The 21,601-nt window shown below is 36.2% G+C and overlaps 1 protein-coding gene across 1 annotated transcript in view; it reads right to left on the bottom strand.

The window, feature by feature from the left end:
• Window positions 1-4,660: 4,660 nt before the first annotated feature.
• Window positions 4,661-21,601, bottom strand: part of LOC130235494 (bromodomain adjacent to zinc finger domain protein 2B) — an 82,371-nt gene continuing 65,430 nt past the window's right edge. The window contains exons 27-34 of the mRNA XM_056466083.1: window positions 21,548-21,601; window positions 19,213-19,373; window positions 18,800-19,092; window positions 17,925-18,060; window positions 15,672-15,818; window positions 14,248-14,456; window positions 12,242-12,385; window positions 4,661-4,971 (exon numbers count right to left, since the gene is read on the bottom strand). The exon at window positions 21,548-21,601 is cut by the window's right edge and continues 102 nt beyond it. Of these exons, the coding sequence (XP_056322058.1) occupies window positions 4,794-4,971; window positions 12,242-12,385; window positions 14,248-14,456; window positions 15,672-15,818; window positions 17,925-18,060; window positions 18,800-19,092; window positions 19,213-19,373; window positions 21,548-21,601 (1,322 nt within the window). The 3' untranslated portion in view covers window positions 4,661-4,793. The remainder of the gene's footprint in view (window positions 4,972-12,241; window positions 12,386-14,247; window positions 14,457-15,671; window positions 15,819-17,924; window positions 18,061-18,799; window positions 19,093-19,212; window positions 19,374-21,547) is intronic.

The raw sequence follows: 21,601 nt of genomic DNA, 5'->3' as shown, positions 1-21,601 counted from the left end.
CACTTCGGCCAATTTAGTTTCTTCAATTCACCAATAGCGCATGTGTTTGGACTGTGGGGAAACCGGAGCACCCGGAGGAAACCCACGCCAACACGGGGAGAACATGCAAACTCTACACAGAAACGCCAAATGGCTCGCCCGGACTCAAACCAGCGTTCTTCTTGCTGTGAAGCAACCACTGAGCCACTGTGCCGCCCCATAAAATATAATATAGTCCGATGAAATAAGAAACAAATATATTTGAAAAATGTCAAATACATTGACCGTTTGGTTAAAATGATTCAAACAAATAAATATAATACAGTAAAATAAACCATGAAAATTAAACATTAGTGGCATATTTGGAATCATTGATTTAATTTGGCAGCTTTAAATAAATTATTCACATGAATTAAAACAAAAAACATCAAAATTAACTATTTTTGTTCAATATTTTAATACTGTAATCAAGTATCTGGTTAAAATGATTGTAAAAAAGAATCAATAAATAAATAAATAAATAATATAAAACACGCCAACACAAGGAGAACATGCAAACTCCACACAGAAATGCCAACTGACCCAGCCGAGGCTCGAACCAGTGACCTTGCTGTGAGACGATTGTGCTACCCACTGCGCCACCATTATACTTTCATTAAATATGTAAAACGTTTTGATGGTAAAAATGAACAAATAAATAAAAAATAAAAAAATTATAATTTTAATTGTAAAAAAAATATTAAAAAAATAAAAATAATAAAATAAATTACAAAACAAAATAAAATAAATGCATAATTGATTAAACAATACTAATATCACCACTACTAAATAATAATAATAATAATAATAATAATAACTTTAACAATGTCAAATTATAGCTTAATTAAATATGTAAAAGTTAAATAATTGATGAAATACTTTTAAAACAACATGTCAACAGTGTTAACCGGGGTAAAGAAAGTTCCATAAAGTGCAGCATTAACATCATAAACACAAGCAGGCTACTCAAAAACATTTTATTAGGTATGTGACACAAACTAGAGAAAAATAAAACTCCTACAAAACAGAAAAGCTACACCTTCATCGCAACATCTCCACACACGAGGATTCAAGTATTCAGACTTAAGTCGAAAATAAAACACTGCAGCTCTCGCTGGTGGAAACAACCACAAGAAATATCATGTAAACCAGATTCAAGACTGTGCAAAATGCAGCGCCTCAATGCAAAGGTGACTCTGAATGGTTTCATCAAAACAGATCAAATCTGGCCTGTAGATTTGGCTTAGAGGGAGTAAATAATCTGTTTTACCATGGTATAGTACACGAGCGACAGCAATAATGACAAGTCTGAGGTATTTTACAACAAAGATATGAATATTCAAAAAGCACCAGTGTTTTAAGAAAGTGTCCTGATTAGCTGAGAATCTTGAACATGCCGTAAAACTGAGGATTTGTATATATTAAAGGGGTCCTATTATGCTTTTTAAAATTATTGTTATTACGATAAGACATAATATCGAGGTTTTAGCTCAAAATACATGATGAATTATTATTTTTTTATTATTATTATTATTATTATAATATAATGCTATAAATGGGGTTTTTAATAAGCAAAAACATGCTGTTTGTTCTGTCTCTTTAAATGCTAATGAGTTGCTGCTCCCCGCCTCCCTTCAAGAAGAGGGCGGAGCCTTTACAGCACAAAAATCGGCTTGAGTTTTAAAGACTTGTTTCCTGCACCGTATGACTTCTCTTATAAAAGCTCGTATACACAGAGGATGATTATCAGACGATTATCTTCAGCGTTTAATTCCTCATGACAACACTGGGAGTAAAAATTCATGTTTATCAGTATATTAGATCCATGAGACACCATAAGGGCAGTTTATACTTCTTAGTTGAGTGCGCACGAATGGCCCAGCGAAAAGGTGTAACTAAACGTCACAACGACGCATAGTACAAGCTCTGTGATTGGTCAGGTTGGTAGTGGTGATTAAAGTGGACGGAGCATTATGCATTATGGGCTTTACATTACAGACAGAAATAACCGATAAAACAAGACTGCAGTTCGGTCCTAATGGATAAACAGCTCTTGTTAATGGTTCAGCATGACTTCACTTTCATATTTGACATGAAACGCACATTTCCTGGTAGGAATGACATCCCGCCCTACTCATTCTCTCTTCGTATAGCCATATATTTCGATTACATATCCAAAATACACTGTGATATAGCCGGGTTCGGACCGTATTGCTTTCTCACTACAATCGATCCGCTTCAGATTTCGTTTCAATCGAGCTGGGACTACCTCATCTAGGCGATCTTGGACCGATTGATTTGGCGCGGATCTAAGCGCGATTGCTGGATTCACATATGTCAAACGAACCGCACTAACTTAGAAAACGCTCCAGGTTCCGGAACAAAAGTCTAGGTGTGAAAGCACCCTAAAGTTGTTGCACATCCGCCTGAATGAGCGAGTTTATGCTACTTGTATGGTAAGTTACCATTACATGTAATGTCATCAAAAGTATCGAGTTCGGAACCAAACGATACTGAAATTTAGAAAATGTCCATTTCCCGCTAACATTTGAGTGCGTCTCTAAACAGCGCTGATTTGCCTGTGTGTTCACGTGCTCAACAGAAATGACTGTGATCGGCCGTAGTCATCAGTTCACCAATTTTTTTTGATGTTCACCAAGTGCAAACGCAGATACAGCGATGCGTTTCGAAGCAGCGTAAATCAGCTAGTTTGTCTATGAGCTGACATACCGTATGAGTGAGCCGATGATAGAGTGACCGATTTACGCGGCTTTGATCCGCTCCCTGTATCGGTGTTTGCTCACTTAATAATACAAATAACAATTAATGAAGCACGTCCCATACTGCCAAAGTCACCTTACACGATTCTACTGCATTTAGGCTTTGGGGATGTATGAATGTATTGAAGGTTTATCCGGATTATTGTTTTTCATAATCATGTTGGCCAGAATCAAAACTGAATTTCAATTAATCGCACAGCCTTGGTTAATATTATAAAGTGGATTCGTAGCGAACTTGATTTTGACTTACACTTTTCTTTGATGTCTAAGACTTGCACAGTGAAGGAGGACTGGAAAATGTCCTTGTTTTGGCATTTCTCACAATCAAACATCATTTGACAGCAGAAAGGTTTCTAGATTAGAAGGGTTGATGGAGCATTATTTTATTTTGAAGGTGATTCAATTATTGGTGGGGAGATTTCAGTAATTGGTGGATATTGCCAACTACTGACAATTCGTCTGTGCCAATTCTGTTCTTCATCAGAGTCATTTCTGTGGAGTATGTGAACACAATGGCCAGCGGTGTTTAAGTACACACTTAAGTATGCATAATGGCCAGTCAGAGGTGTTTAAGTACACTCAAATGTTAATGGGAAATGGACGTTTATTAAATTTCAGTAGCCATTGGTACTGAACTTGATACATTTGACAACACTAATTACAGGTATTTCCGGTGTAAACAGAACACCTATGAAGAAACTCAACACAGAGGAACATAGAAACCCCACTGCCAGCTAGTGCTTATTGGAAGTATTATTGGATTGGCCAGCCCAGTCACCAGATATGAACATTATTGAGCATGTCTGGGGTAAGATGAAGTTGGAGGCTTTGAAGATGAATTAAAAGGATCTTGATGAACTCTGGGAGTCCTGCAAGAACACTTTCTTTGCCATTCCAGATGACTTTATTAAGAAGTGATTTGAGTCATTGCAGAGATGTATGGATGCAGTCCTCCAAGCTCATGATGGAGTCAGACACAATATTCATTCTGTTTCCACTGCAGCATGACCACATATTCTATACTGGACATTATTTCTGTTCAGTGACGAGACTTTTGTCTAAGCAAAGTCAGACCTTACTGTCCTAATGAAATAATTAATAATCAAGGCATGATCATATTTTATTTTGGTAAAATAAGAGTAATCTAGAGGTCTTTACCTTTCATTTAAGCCACTTCTGATACCAAATGATCAACTAGAAGGCAAGTTATTATTTGTTGATCCTAAAACTTGGATAGGCGACAACACTTTTGTCAGGGAGTGTATAAATGCATGGATAAGTGCAAGGCGGTTACTCAACGCAGAAGTATAATTCAACCTTCAGACAACATTGCTGCTAAAACTATTAAGCAAAACACAACAGAACCCCTTTAACACATGAAGTAATCAAACTACTCATTTCTGGACGCCTTGAGTCTAATGTGCACAGATTACAATTACTCAGACTCAAGCTTTAATATTAGCAGTCCTTTAAATTGGCCTGTTTTGTTTTGAGATTATAATTTAAACAAACATTTACACAAATGCAGCTTTATAATTTAACCATAACAAATATTCTGGAGCTCTTGAAGTTCAGAATTATGTAAACAATTCATTTTTTAATTGCCTTTTTTATTATTATTATTATTCTATCATATTTAATTAAAGGACACACAGTCATTGGGATTTTTTTATGTAACCGTAATGTATTTTCCGTCTCTCTAGGAGCTCAGAATTATGTAAACAATACATTTTCCTCCCTATTTTAGTCTTTATATACATATTTTCACTGAAGAAACGCATTCATTGGATATTTTTGCCTTATTTGTCATAGAAAAGGAAGTTATAAATAATCAAAAACATTAAATACAGTACATTCACTATAATATTAACGTTTATTAAAAAAAAAAACAGTCATATGTACAGGTAGTGTAAGGGTAATTCCCTTTAGTTGTCGCTGTGCTGGAGCGAGTGAGGTGTGTGAATGAGGTGTAAAAATAAGCGTGTGTGTTGAGTCTCATGAGTTTACACTGTTTCTGGGGGAGTTTTTCCTCAACAGCTCAGTCCATCTCCTCTGGAAAAACCTCCGCATCGCGTGTCCTGCTCGGCCGATGACTGATTGATCCTCATTGAATTTCTCGCAGTTATCGAACACCAGGTTCACATCGATAATAAAAGTCTCAAGATTCAAGTACCTGCAGGAGGAAAAGGCAGTATGTGATTATTAAAGCGAATGTAATGCACATTGTGATGTGAACATGCACTGTGAGGTTCACCAGAATTGCATTGATATGTTGGTTCATTTGAATGAAATTGATTATGTATCTGTATCTTCTGAGATTTTTGAGAAGTATTTTGAATCTACCAGACTCCAAATTCTGTCTAGTTTGAAAAACAAATAAATTCATAAATAAAATTAAATAATACTGTTGGAAAAAGGGCGATGCGGTGCTTAGCACTGTCACCTCACAGCAAGAAGGTCTCTGGTTCGAGCCTCGGGTGTGTCAGTTGACATTTCTGTGTGGAGTTTGCATGTTCTCCCCATGTTGGCACAGGTTTCCTCCGGGTGCTCCAGTTTCCCCCACAAGTCCAAAGACATGTGATATATGTGAACTGAGTAAGCAAAATTTTCTGTAGTGCATGTGTGTGAGTGAGTGTGTATGGATATTTTCAGATGATGTGTTGCGGCTGGAAGGGCATCCGCTGCGTAAAACATGTGCTGGATAAGTTGGCGGTTCATTCCACTGTGGCAACCCCAGATTAATAAAGGGACTAAGCCGAAAAGAAAATAAATGAATGACTTCTTCTCTTGAGTGTGACATGCCTTGCATAGTAATAAAGCATTTTAGCAGAAGTAGATGAAGCTGATAGAAATGCAAAGGCTGATCGTCTTAAATTAACTTCAGCTCTGCAGCTAAACTTCCTGTGAGCAGAGATGTTTTGAAACTGAACACAGAATATTTGCAGTTGAGAAGTCTCATGCTTTTAATGTTGTGCAGAGAATTCATAGAAAAAGAGGAAGTATGGTGACTGGAGAATGATTGACAAGTATCAAACTCCACTAAACACTAAACTCACCTGTTAATATCAGCTGTGTATAAAAGCTGGAAATGAAAATTGCTGCACACCTCCTCAATGTAATTCTTGCATTGCATTGAGGATACCAGAATTCTGTTCATCGAATTATTCAATTGTATTCAATAAATGATTAATATTTTAACATTGAAGAAAACCCTCTCCTGACCTTTTTTATTGAACACGCAGGAATTGATTAGATATTCCATCAATGCATATATAAATAAACAAAATAAAATACAAATAAAACTAAATTTATATTGACTACAGTGACTGTTTGATTAAAACAATGGTTTTAAAAAACAAAAAAAATGTGTGTTTTATTATTATTATTGCAAAATATCTTTAATCTGTTTGACGAAAAATGACTGGTTAAAACATGAGTTCAAAAAGCAACGCAAAGCAAAAAGAAAAAAAAAAACACCTAAAGTCTGTAAATAATGTGAGCAGCCCAACTGATGACTGTAGTAAATGTCTCTGATGCTAGAACTGCAATGTTAAAGGGGTGGTCCAGGGTGTATTTTAAGGCATGGTTGTGTTTATGGGGTGCAAAGCAATGTGTGCTCATGCTTCAATTGTAAAAAAAAAAATTATAATAAATCACGTTATTTTTTCATATATCCTAGTTCCTCTTGTTACGGTTGCCGTATATTGTTAAGATTTTTGCCTCCTGTTCTCTCTCTCTCTCTCTCTCTCTCTCAGCCCGTCATATCCTTTAGGTCAGCCTTCGCGACAGCCGATTGGTTGGGAGACCCGTCACTCATCATTGGGTGACGTGGCGCGATGACATAAAAGGATGCCAGGGAGAGCAGATGGGAGAGCGCTTTTCTTTTGATCCTGTTTTTTTGTGTGTTTTGCCGACATGAGTTTGTTATTCGTTGTTTTTGCTTAACTTTAGTTTGGATAAAATTATTTATTATTATTTCTGCCCATTTTTGAACTACTTTGTTATTTTTGTACCTCTTAATTTCGATTGTTTGTTTGTTACTTTTTGGTCCAGCTCTTACCTGGCAAAAAAATCAAGAGTTTGCATTAAGAGTTGACTTTGTCCTCAGAGTAAGGTGGATAGGAAGACGTCATACGACTTCCATTCTGCAAACACGTAGTCAATCCATTGTTTAAAACACCAGGTAAGAAGTGAACGCCTTCTGTGTATTTATATTTTTGTATACTTAGTTTAGCATAGGTAAGACTATGGCGCTTGGCGCTTAAGATTTTTCTTTTCTTTTCATGCTTTAGCGAGGTAAGGGGTTTGTTTATGAGTTAGAAATGTTTTGTTATATTTATTTCTTGATTTTGGCTTCACTAGCGTCCCCTTACTCTTGAGTTGACCTAATTTTGTTTGATACTTTATTTCATTTGCTAGTTTATTATTGTAAATATTTCTTCCTTTTGTAAATATATTTGGGCATTCTGGTTTCTTTTCTCTGTACATTAAATCACTTTTGTTGGCAGTTTGTTGTTTGTCTTGTTGCTTGAACCCAACACTTGTGAAAATACCACACCGTTTAAATGTTATTACTTTTACCCTAGACTAACATCAAAGAGGTTGTAACACTCTGAAGGCCCGCCCTCAAGAGGCTCTGATTGGTCAGCTAACATAATGTGCTGTGATTCACAGATCGGTTCCACGTCACCAAGTGTCTCTACTAGCACACAGTGACTACGTGTACATGGACATCAGTAATCTAATTATTTGCCTTAATCTGAATAAGACGATAATGTCATTCAAGTGTTTACATAAGTTGCTTTTTGAATGCTTCTTTCATGATCTTGCTTTACATGTTATAGCACGTACACTGATTATCGTCATTGTGTCACCAATCTACCCACGCTTCCTCCAGAGTTTCATGTAATTTCGGGTGTTTCATTTTTAATTCGGTTTCAACTGTAGTTCGGCAGTTTCCCTTAAATTCATGAACATTTCATTCATGCCCCCTGTGACAAACTGAGGTATTGGAAGTGAGAACGACTTAGCCTAAGGACTGCTGGAAGAGTGATGTTTTAATGGATTTGGATACCCCACACCGAATAGGAGAAAAAAAACCCTCCGCATTTCATGGTGTGTGTGTCTGTAGTCCTTCACTGACTCGATAGGTGCAGAGACTAGTGTCAAACAGCCGTGTGTGTATGGACTATCCTGTCGCAAAATGCGGCGAAAAGTCCTACATGACGGTATTAGTTTGATTGCAGTGTTTCCATGTCTGTACTGCACTTTAATAACGCCACTAAAACAGGCATACTCCACATGTCTGAACTCCATTTCTGTTTAATTCGATTATCACCTTGGTCGGATTAAATCAATCAAAAATGGCTGTTTACATGGTCGACTCCTAATCAGAGTATTGTCTTAATCGTATTAAAATGAAACTATTGGTGTCCATGTAAATGTACTGACTGTGCCTTTGGTCTGTAAATACTGTCAAAGAATGTAACTGTTAGTCGTATCAGTTACAGCCTTCTTTCATATATATATTTCATACGGTTCTTTCACATATATTCATGTTATAAGCACGTGTAACTAATATGAAACGTTCACATATCTTTTGTGAGTTTGTTATTTGATATGTAGAATGCAGGGAAGGCGTCCTATAAGCTGTGTATACGTGCTCTGAAACATCTGCCTTAAAAGGTGAACTGTTAAGAGAAGATACACAGATACTAACAAGAGGAATATCTGGTTGCTGAATGGTCAACCTCTCAAGACAACACCATATTAGTCAAATAGGGTTTGGTTTAGATAGTGTGTGAGAGACAGTATAAAAAAAGCAGGAAGGACAGCATCATGAAGAGGCTGATACATTAGTACATCTCTCCTGCGCAGAAATTGTACTCTCTAACTTCCTGGATTCAAAACAAAACTTGTTAATTTTCAATTCAGATCTCCGTCAATTTTTGAACGTGCAATGGACTATTTGAGTCCTACAGCATAGAGAGACACTGTTTACAGCAGTTTGACTGATAAATAAGAATTTGTAGCTACATTGTTAACGATGCCAAACAGCATCTCTCATTGTTTACATCACTGTTTACGTCCTCACTACAATATACTGTTAACGCTAGAAACTATGCACGTAATAGATCAATTTTAACAAATAAAATTACTTACAGGTTGTGGCTCACAATCCACATCTTCTGCTATTATGGTTTTGAGGAGTTTTTAGGAGCACTGAACTGAAAGAGATTCTGGAAGCTGTCCTTTGTCAAATGCTAGAGCTATATCTTTTTAATAATTCTCTGGAACATAATTAACATTAAACTGTAAGCACTTCTCTCTTTGTGTCGTGTCCTTTGAAAGCCCAAATACAAAAACAGAACAAGCTCTGTGGAAATAGCAGCGTTTGGACGGTGCTATGAACTGCACAGCTTTGGTGCGTGTTTGTTCTTTCTGTCTCTCTCTCCCTGCCCTGTCATTTTCACTGGTACCGCCTACTTCGGAGCACTATTGGCTGACAGGACTGCCAATCTAAATCAACTGTGTGATGACTTCTCTTCTCTCCGCCAATCACGCTCATTGTAGAGCCCTGTAAATCCGAAGCGGAAATGCAAAGAGATTAGCTGTTGTTGTTTGGCGTGTTGTCTGTTTGGTGGTGTGTGTCGGTAGCTGTTATTAATGTTGTCTTTGAGCGAAATCTGTTTGAGTTATTTGTTGTTAGAGTTCTGACGTGTGTTTCATATCTTCAATGTGAATGCTAATGCTCCATTCAAAAACCTTCTGTGACTTGCAGACAAGGGAGATCTGGAACAACATAGTAAGTCACGTGACATCCATACCTTCCACGCAGGATTATTGATGTATAGACACACTTGTTAGCGAGGTGCGCTAATTTGTATTTCTATTTTTTAGTTAGAGTAAGTTCAGGGCGCTTTGTGCTGAAGACTTTTCTTATCATATTGTTGTTTTCTTATTTACAGGGTTTCTGCAGGTTTCATCAAGTTACATTTAAGACTTTTTAAGATATTTTTAAGACCATTATGAATGAAATGTTAGACTTATACAGCGCTAGATTTAAACAGATTTTGTTTTCGAATATTCCAGTTAGAAATAAAAGATTAACATTTATTACATTTAATAATACAATAATAATTTAGTTTGAATATTTTTAGTTTTTTTAGTTTTTTTTTTTTTATTTTCAAGTATATCCATTCACATATCTATAACCCTTACCAAGAACAGAACAAAACATAGCTGTCAATTACTTTAGTCTACCATATATATAATATAGGTCAGGTCAGTGTATATGAAAAAAGGAAAATTAAGACCTGTTAAAAAAGATTCAGAAGATTTAAGACTTTTAAGGCCTAAAATTTAGCTTTTAAATTTAAGACATTTTAAGACTTTAAGACCTTGCGGATACCCTGATTTAGAGCAGTGGTTCTCAAACTGGGGTCGCAGAGTAATTTCAAGGGGTCACGAGAGTGATTAAAAATTGTGTAATTTTCAGTGATTATAATTAATATTTTTCAGTATTACAAGTGAAAGCTAATATTTTCAGATTTCTTAAAAGATATTACTGATAAATTCATAGAGTATTTAGGACACGCTCAGGCAGAATGCATCTTTGTACTTGAAACGCACGTCTCAGGAACAGTTTAAAACTTGTCATGACAACTTGCCGCAGTAAACAAAGCCAAGTGGTGCTCAAAGCCTGCAACGCTTGCCCCGCCTTCGCGCTCTTCTTATTGGCCCGCTGCTCTAAGAACTGAACACGAATGGATTGGCAAAAATAAGCTGTCAATCACTCAGTCTTCAGATGACAGGAGCTACGACCGCGAAAATGTAAAGCGCTGAAGATGAGAACGAAAACAACACTGACAGATTTAGATTTAGAAACACCTAAAGCTACAAATAATGGCACATCTGATTACTGATCATGTGCTGAATGTTAATCCACCATCTACACTTATTGAAGAGTGGATAAAAGACTTCCATTGGCTTCGTGTCCGCTATGAAAATAACTAAAGCGTTCACTGTAAAGTCTGCGGGATGGAATTTCAGGTAACTGTTTGCCACATCTACACATTTTAAGCACGAGAGTTTCTGTTTAATCCTTTATTTAATCGCCAGATAATGTCAGCCGTGCAGCGATATGTAAACGTTAACTCCACGTACACCATCGCAAAAGGGCTTGCACTGACTAAGATGAAACTAATATTGCAGCTCATGAAAAGAGCGGTATTGCTATTAAAATGACCTATGCATTTAATAAGGTATATGTCAAAAGCATCTGTGCAATATCAGACACCACCTGTGAGAACACAGCACAGTTATCATTAACAGATTCATTAATGAATTCATGTCAAGCAGTGTGTGCAGGGCCGCTGAGCGGTCCGTCCGTGATATCTTTTGGTCATTCAATTATGTTATGAAAATGTATTTTCTTGTGATAACGGGATTTTATTGAGACATATTTTCCTCACGCATGCATATATATATATTTTTTGCTTGTTAGTTTTGATTAGTGTTGGTTTCAAATGCAATAAATCTGTTTATAAAACTTGTAGTAACAGTGCGATAATTGGTGGGAGCGACTAAATTTTGGCTGGTGTGCCTAAATGTTTAAAGTTAGAAGCACCAGTGTTACCAAGCAAAAATGTTAATTTCAAGCCCTGTAATGTATAGTAAATATAGTTAAAATATTGTGAACAGCTTAAAAAAGGTTAATTTTATTGTTTGTATATGCTTCGGTAATGGGGGGTCGCGAGTTCTTGACGATCTTACATTGGGGGTCGCTGGTTTAAAAGTTTGAGAGCCACTGCTTTAGAGGATCGGGGAGGAGATTAAGGGAATATTTTTTGTTATATTTATATCTTTGAATTACTAGCACAACTTTAGCTCCCTCTCCCGTTTTCTTGGTTCTTTTCAACATTATCTTATTGTTTGTAAATATTATAAATACCGTGGGAGCAATAAATCTTTTGCGGTGCTAATTCGTTGTTTCTGTGTTTTTCTCTTGGCATCCTCATCATCAGTTTATACTTTGGTCACCTCTATGTTACTCCTTTTAATTCCCTAGTCATATAACCACATCAGGAATCGTAACAATGGCATTTTAGCTTTCTCTGCTATAACATTTCAGTGCCTCTGGCTGCGCGGGTTGTCTGCATAGGGTGTATGTGTGTAACCTAAAGGGTTTATAATCTCATTAACCAGGATGTATTTTCATGTAGTCCACAAACTTCGTTCGCTGTAGGCTTTGCTAAGCTAACTCTGTTAAAGCTAATGTCTCCATTTTTAACATCTTATATTCAGAGATGTTGTTTATGTTCACACAGCTACATTACACATCGACTAAAGTTTAAAATATGATATCCTAGTGGACCACCCCTTTAAAGTTCCCTCCATTAACATACTAGAACACATAGACTAGTCATTTAAGTCAGACTAACTGGCTGCTGGCGAGTTTATCCCTGATAGTAGAGAAATCCATGGGCTTCTTGATGATCTTGCGGTATCCCGGGACAGATTTAGGGTTAACGGGTGTCAGAAATGGCCCGGCATCCTGATGACCCTCCAGCTCAGCCAACAATAATCTGAGCAGAGGACACAAAAAACAAAACATCTTAAAGCCATAGTTGACAAAATAAATAAATAAATAAAAACGCTGTCATTATTCACTCATCCTTCACTTGTTCAAACCAGTTTAACTCTCTTCCTTCTGCTGAACACAAAAGGAGATATTCTGAGAAATGCTGAAAACCTGAAACCACTGACTTCCATAGTATTTGTTTTTCCTACTATGGAAGTCAATGGTTACAGGTTTTCAGCATTCTTCAAAATATCTTCTCTTGTGTTCAACAGAAGAAAGAAAGTTAAACTGGTTTGAACAAGTCAATGGAGAATAAAAAAATGAAAAGAAAAAAGAAACTTATAAAGGTTTTTAAGCTGAGAAAATATTATATACTATTCCTTCTATGCTAATGAAAGACTACAGAGACATTCCAAGGATGGGATGGGTCCTCCTGGCATGGCAGAGTTGATCACAGCTCCAATACACATCTCTGCCGTTTGCTTACAGTAACCATGTGCTTTTCACTACACACAATTCATCTGCTTGTGATCTTCCTTCATATAACTTTGTCATGTTTGTGTTACGGGTCCCGGCAGCGGAACTCGTAGGCAGATTAAAAGTGCCTGAATTATCAGGAGAAACAAAATCATATTGAGACTTCAGTGTCTTTTTTTTCCCCAGGCGCAGCATAGTAGCATTTGAAGTAAACACAACCAGTATCGCCATGCTAACCCAAAGTGCAAGCTTTCTCAACTGCTGATGTTATTTTGTTTCAAACACAGTCATTATTAGTGGTAATAAATTACTTTTGACAGTATATAAATAAATAAATAAATACATTATTAACGAAACAAACATTAATATTGTGAATACACAATGGTGTATCACATTTGGTTTCATTTGACAGGTTGTGACTTAAACGTTGTAGTGATGAAATCAACAGAGACATTGATTGATTGTATTTCAATATACAATCTATTTACTATTGTTGAGTCACGGCCTGAGGAGAGTATGTTAATGTTCTTCTCCCCCACTTTATCTCCTCAACTTTGCTCTCATGTTCAGCTGGTTTTGGGGGTTGGTTTTCACTCATGTTTGACAATGCTTTGCTCAGGGTATAATAGAAAAAGGTAACTGTTGATCTGGGAGAATGGCTTTTACTCTGCATCTCCCGCACACTGGTGCGTAGCCTCATATGCTAACAGTTTCACTGTCTTTGTTGCTCAGCAGTGCATATGTTACAGCTGATTTCTTTATACTGTATGCTAGTTTGTTTTAATTCTACTGTCTGTATATTTAAACATATATCTTAATAAACAACTCTGCCTGCTTTAAGGAGTTGAGATTCTTTCTCTTTAACAACTTTAATGGAGTCAGATTAATTATAATGGAGTCAGATAGATAATGAATTGTAACACGCCATCCTTCAACTGCTCTCTGTTTCCGATTATTAGTTCAGAATAGCAGCGTAAGCTTTAAGCCTTACAGGTTTATAACTACCTAAGGCCAAGTAAATAGAGTGTAAATGTTCATTTTTGCATGAACTATCCCCTTAAAGGCTAAAAGTAGCTCATAACTTAGAAATAAAAACTTAATTAACTTAAAATAATGGGCATAAGAACTAAATTTAGGACTTCTAATATTAATGTTAAACATTTTAGTGCTAAAACTAGCTCCTGAATCTATGAAATGCTAGGAGTTTGACTGATGGTTTATTTATTGCCACATCAGCTATTTCATAGAAAGATCAATACATTTTACATAATAATATATATAATATTGATAAGAGTGCTTAGTTGTGTTCTGTGAAGTTGTGAGATAAAAGGTTTAGTGAATACAAACCCTATTTAATAAGCACATAATAAAGTCTGAATAATCGAGCACCTGCACAAGGCCAGGTCTTTACTGTCGTCTTTAGGTTTCTCCTGCTTCGCTGGGGTTGTGAAAGGACTTTCCTCTGTTTTCCTCTTTTTAATTTCTCTCGCTTGCTTTCTGGAAGTGCTGTTGGCTGAATCCTCCGAGTCTTTTCTCTGCCGTTTCTTCAGTCCTGAACGGTTCAAGGGTTTCTTGGTCTTTAGGGATTCACAGCTCGCCTGCACACAGTGAGAAAACAACAGATCTGATCCACTGAAGGAGAAAAAGAGCCTTTAGAAGACGCAGAGCTCATTTACACACGCTATAGCTCTGGGAAATGGAAGTAATGATGCATTTATGTTTCAGATGTAAACATCCAAATCTTATGCAGCAATAACAGTACAGCATACGACTTACTTTCACTTACATTCATGTTTTCAACTGGTAACTGCTTGCAATTTGTAAATTGTATTTTGAGGAAAACTATTTACATTTACATTAAAATTATTTACATTAAGATTATTTAAAATTAGGCTCAAAATTAAAATCTTAAACAGTAAAATACTGTAAACATTAATTAATTATATATATATATATATATATATATATATATATATATATATATATATATACACACAGTTGAAGACAGAATTATTAGCCCCCCTATATATATATATATATATATATATATATATATATATATATATATATATATATATATATATATATATATATACACACACACGCACGCACGCACGCACACACACACACACACACACACACACACACACACAGACACAGTTGAAGACAGAATTATTAGCCCCCTGTAAAAAATTAACTTTGTTATGTTTACATTTCTAAACATAATAGTTTTAATAACTAATTTGACATATTAATAAGTAATATTATTCATTCATTCTCCTTAAGCTTAGTCCCTTATTTATCAGGGGTCACACCACAGCAAAAAAAAAAAATGAAACAAAACAAAACAGCACAAAATCAATAATGATAAAAAAAAAATCAAACAAAACAAAAAACAACACAAAATCAATAAAAAAATCAAACAAAACAAAAAACAAAACAAAAACTAACAAAAAATAATAATAATAAATTAAAAAATAAAAAAAAAAAAAAAAAAAAAAAACCACAAAAAAAACTAAACAAAACAAAAAGTGAAGCAAAAAAAACAAAAAAAAAAAAACAAAAAAACCCACAAAAAACAAAAAAAAAACAAGAGAAAACAAAACAAAAAACAAACAAAAAAACAAAACAAAAAACGAAACGAATCAAAACGAAACTAAACAACCATGCCTGAACTGACAGACCAAAAAATGTAGAAATATTAACTTAAATTAAATATGTTCCTGACTGCAAACAAACAACATGGTTCTCACAAATAATGTCAGAAGTGTCCTTTGCAGTGCAGTGGTGATGTTAGGTATGAAGTGCTCCACCTGAGAAATGCAGGCTGGGCAGAACCAGTCTCCGTCTGGTATGTTGCTGATCTTGGGTTTATGGCAGTATGTGTGGCAGCCTTTATCACATCCATCACACAGCAGCAGCAGCTCCTCATTGTCTCCTTTACAGCACATCTGACAGAACTGAGAGACAAACGCAGATCAGATCACTTCAACTCAATTCAACAACATCTGTAAAACACCACACAGGCTTTATGTTAGGGATAAAGTACATCCAGGAGGTTGTTATCACAGAATAAAGCCTGACAGGTTTAACGGTAGCCCCATGCAAAGCGCAGCACTGATTATTCTACATATTTTATTCTGTGAAAGCCACCATCCTGCATGTACTTTATCCCACTTATTACACAGCTACCGGCTACAAAACATTTTTTTTTAAATCGACACAGTCGTAACAATTTATTATTTGTTTAATTAAATGCAAAGCCGACATAAACTAAAACAGATGAAAGGAGTATACACTAACCTGTGAATTTTTTAGCCACAAGATGGCGCCAAACAATCCAAAACAGCAGAAGTGACACACTAGCAAGCCCGATCTCACCAGCAAACCTTTGTATTTCATGCATTATCAGAAAAGGGGCTAATTTGTGCAAATTTATTCGATTTACTCATATGAAAATGTATGATTTTTTTGTAAAGAAGGAAAACCTACAGTTACACTTCCTCAAGTGAGAATGACGTCAACTAAAACTTTCTGTCGTACATCACGCCCACCAAAAGAGTACCATTGGTACCCTTTTGGCATTGAAAATGCAAGCCTGATAAAGGTGGCCCATACTGACCTGTACCATACCGTACTGTACTGCACCACTCAGTGGAAAAGGGCCTTAAGACTGAAGGTCTTTATTCTATGAAAACCACCAAATGGATGTGCAATAAACTGCTTATTACACAAAACTTAATACAAAATTAAACTATTAGACACAAAACATTGATCTGAGCAGAAATGAGTTACTTCTGCTTAATTAATTTGATTTTTGGTTTGTTTTGATTTTAGAAAAAGCCTCGTCATCTTTGACCCTTATATATTTATTAATTTCCTTTGTACATTTTCACTCTAAAATATATGCATGCTCATTGCTCAAAAAGAAATATAATAAAAGCTGATAAATATTTTTTTCCCCAATGATTCCTCTTATTAGATCCTCTTATTATCTTTCGAGAGAAGCCCATGTCATTTACTGACACAAAAAAAAGAAAAGAAAAAAAAAATGGTTGAATAAAATAACTGAAATATAATAACTTAATAAACAACTTAACATAACAAATTTTAGTCAAAATTTGCCAGGGGTATTAATAATTTAATAAATAAATAAATAAAATAATTAACAGTACATATTATTTGACTAGAGGCGACGCAGTGGCGCAGTAGGTAGAGCTGTCGCCTCACAGCAAGAAAATCGCTGGTTTGAGCCTCGGCTGGGTCAGTTGGCGTTTCTGTGTTCTGGTGTTTGCATGTTCTCCCTGCATTCGCGTGGGTTTCCTCCGGGTGCTCCGGTTTCCCCACAGTCCAAAGACATGCGGTACAGGTGAATTGGGTATGCTAAATTGTCCATAGTGTATGAGTGTGAATGGGTGTGTGTGGATGTTTCACAGTGATGGGTTGCTGCTGGAAGGGCATCCGCTGAGTAAAACGTGCTGGATAAGTTGGTGGTTCATTCCGCTGTGGCGACCCTAGATTAATAAAGGGACTAGGCTAAAAAGAAAATGAATGAATGAATATTTGACTAGATATCACTCAAGATACTAGTATTCAGCCTAAAGTGACATTTAAATGCTTAACTAGGTTAATCAGGTAAGTAAGGGTATTTAGGAAAGTCCTTGTATAACAGTGGTTTGTTCCGGAGACAGACTTTAAGGGAGCTAATAATATTGATCTTAAAATGGTTTAAAAAAAAAAAAAAAGACTTTCCCCAGAAGAAAAAATATTTTAGGCATTACTGTGAAAATTTCCTTGCTCTGTTAAACATCATTTGGGAAATATTTGATGAAAAACAAATAAAAATTGACTTCAACTGTACAGAGTTATATTTACTGACAGTCAGAATGGTTTACAGTACCCAGATGAACCGGAGTTATTAGTTTCAGCAGTTTGATTTCTGCTTATAACACACCTTGGAATACTGACCAATCAGAATCAAGCATTCCAGAGAGCCGTGTAATAAGTGTGTATAAGACACTCAACCAACCAACAAGTCTAATCCAAGAAAAGTTGCAATCACTCACCACTTTCATGATTGATTTCTCCCAGGCGATGGACTTGTGCAGCTGCTGCAAACACAGAGAGAGCTGACTAGAGCTGCGCACCTCGCTGAGAGCTTTACGCCACTGCCGCAATCCTGGAGTCACTTCTTCTTCAGCCCTGAAAGAGAGATTACTGTAATACACACTGATCTGAGACACAAATACTGAAGCGCTCTTTTAAAAGAAGAAATGTAAGTCTCAGGTGTCTCTTAATGAAGATTGAGCTCATTATTATGCTCTTTTAGGGTGGATGGAATACATGCTGTTTTTGTGTGTCTTTTTAAATGCAAATGACCTGATTCTCTCCACCCCCTTTATAAAAGAGGGCGGGGCCTTTACAGCTTGGACGTAGGAAGATAGATAGACAGACAGACAGACAGACAGAAACAGAACGATAGATAGAACGATAGACAGACAGACCGACCAACAGACAGAGCGATAGATAGATAGAACGATAGATAGAACGATAGACAGACAGATAGATAGAACGATAGACAGACAGCCAGACAGACAGACAGAACGATTGATAGATAGATAGACAGACAGACAGAACGATAGGTAGATAGAACGATAGACAGACAGACAGACAGACAGACAGACAGACAGACAGACAGATAGACAGACAGACAGACAGACAGATAGATAGATAGATAGATAGATAGATAGATAGATAGATAGATAGATAGATAGATAGATAGATAGATAGATAGATAGATAGATAGATAGAACGACAGACAGACAGACAGACAGACAGACAGACAGACAGATAGAAAGAACGAGAGCGAACATACAAATAAACAAACAAACAAACAAACAAACAGATAAACAGATAAGCGTGTGTGTATTTGATCCCCCACCGGTCAGCATGAACTCCAGCAGGTGATGGAGCAGGCGCTGGCACAGACACCGATCCCACATTCTCCAGCAGTCTGATCTGCACACTGCTGCTGCTGCTGAAAGGGCTCTTCAGGTAGCGGCGCTCCAGGTTTCTCTCCAGTTCCATCAGACGTGTCACGGCTATATCCAGAGGATTGTTCGCTCGACGCACAACCATACACTCACTGTTGACAACGCAGTTTTCAACCTCAGGTTTGTGCTCGTAGTATACAAGGTGTTCACTCTGGGACTGAGGCGCTGGATGCATCCAACCCTGAGACACCAGAAATAAAACGATAACCCTCGTCGTGCACCTTATTGCGCCGGGTGTACAGTATAAAAGGACCCAAAGAACGTCCATCTGAGTTCATGACTATAATGCATCTCTCTTTACCTTGACCTGCAGGCTGGCGGAGGTGACTCTGTGCTGGAGCTCCTCCACCTGCTGCAGGACACTGATGTCCACCTCCATGGCCTGCTCCTCCACACACCAGCTCTGCACCGTGTCCTCAGAGAAACCATTGTGCTTCAGCTGCGAGACCTCCATTACAGACACTGGAGAAAACAGCACAGCTTTACATGAAACGGTTACTCGATCCCAGCACATTTCTTATGCTTCCCTTTTTACATCAGACACTTGTACCAATTCCACAATAGGGTGAACTGTATGCAGGACTTTTAATTTTCAGTAACCCAGTTAAAGTGCTTCGGGTCAACTGTATGCAGTTACAAAATCTCAGTGTTTCAGGTCTGTTTTCTTTAAAAATCATTGAACTTCAATAGAGAGTGGGTCTCAGACTGTACAAGAAGCACAGCATTAAATCACATTGTTCCACGCCATGTCTTTAATACATGGACATTTATTTTACCACAGTATTTTCAATGGAGTTTTTGTGTTTAAATGGTTTTTCATCTCGTTCATAACCTGAACAGCTAAATGAATGCTTAAGTCTATTTAACTGATTACATTTTAATTATATTTCAACATCGATGCTGTAAAAGGAACCGTATGAAGTTGAAAGTAACCACATTAATCTTTCACTGGAAGTTTATCTGTATAAGGGAAAACACTAGCTGTGCATATACAGTACCCAATATGTGCCCTGCAAAGTGGACATCACAGGATATTCTGACATGATTTCAGTTAGAATGGAACATATATGTTTCATTCATGTCCATGTTTCCACTGTTTTGCAGTAGTGATAATAATCATTAATCTGTATAATTAAAAAGAACTACAAATAATTATTAAACGGTGACAAGAAAAGGTAGAAAAAGGTACCTTTGTTATAAAAAGCCAATAAATACATATTAATTCAATTATTATATGAATTACAGTTCAATTACTGTAATTATATTATAGATTATTGTTTATAACCTAAACAAAAAAGAATTGTCCAAAAATTCTATTCGCACACTTTTTTAGGGTGAGACAAAATTTGTACATACATAAATATACACACACAAACATATATATATATACATACATATATATATATATATATATATATATATATATATATACATACATATATATATATATACATACATATACACATATATACACAGACACACACATATATACATACACACATATATACATACACACACATACACACATATATATATACACACGCACATATATACATGCACATATTATATATATATATATATATATACAGTATATATATATATATATATATATATATATATATATACATATACATACATATACACATATATACACAGACACACACATATATACATACAACCATATATATATATACACACATATATATCTACAAACGCACATATATACACGCACATATTATATATATATATATATATAAAGTATATATATATATATATATATATATATACATATATATATATATATATATATATACACAGCATATATATATATATATATATATATATATATAAATATATACATACACACACATACAGCCCCTTACAGTCTCCGATATGATACCAATTACAGAAAACCTACACACAGCATACATTTAGTCCTTATTTGGGTTCAAAGACAACACGCCACATATAGCCCACAGTCAATGTAAACCTCTCATCTGTATCTTTAATCTTCACCAGCACATGTAACCTCTTGTAATTCTGTCATTTCCAGTTCATAATAGTCCTAAAGCTGATGATAATAGTTAAAGATGGCAGTTTGTTCATGGTTTAGGTTGCTGAAACAATCATTTGCTCTGTTTTTTCGCTCTTCACTCTCGTGTTTGTTCGTTTCTGAAAGGATCAGATGTCGGAAGCACCTAAATAATCATGCACATGTTATTATCATCAGCTCAAGAAGTTTGTTATTTCAAATAAAGAAGCGCGGCAAGCAATCCCGAGTTCTCTGGAGAAAGTGAAACCACTTGCACTTTTAGACTATGGCTCAACCATGGCTTGTTATTATATGTATATATTATTACGGTGTAACGTCTCAGTTGTGTATTTAAAAAAGGCGGTTTCTTTGTTTTCATTCTCCTGCTTCTGCGAGTGACGCATCTCTGTAAACCAGTAGCGTACATTAGCTCCGCCTTTTGGTACCCTTTTGTTGTGCTAGGTAGCCTTTGCAAAGGGCACACAAAAAGTTGTACGGTACGGTTCACCTTTAGGTACCTTTTGACAGTGAACATGGCCATAAAAGCATACCGAACCGTACCACTCAGTGGAAATGAGCCATAACAGTGCTAAAGGGCTCGTACCGTCTCTGTTTCTGCTGCAAATCAGAGTCATGTAGTCCATGTGTTTCTGCAGCT

Source organism: Danio aesculapii, chromosome 9 (genome assembly GCF_903798145.1).
Source record: "Danio aesculapii chromosome 9, fDanAes4.1, whole genome shotgun sequence".
NCBI classification, from domain to species: domain Eukaryota; kingdom Metazoa; phylum Chordata; class Actinopteri; order Cypriniformes; family Danionidae; genus Danio; species Danio aesculapii.
Note: the sequence above shows the minus strand (reverse complement) of the source record. Positions and strands in the feature narration are given on the sequence as shown.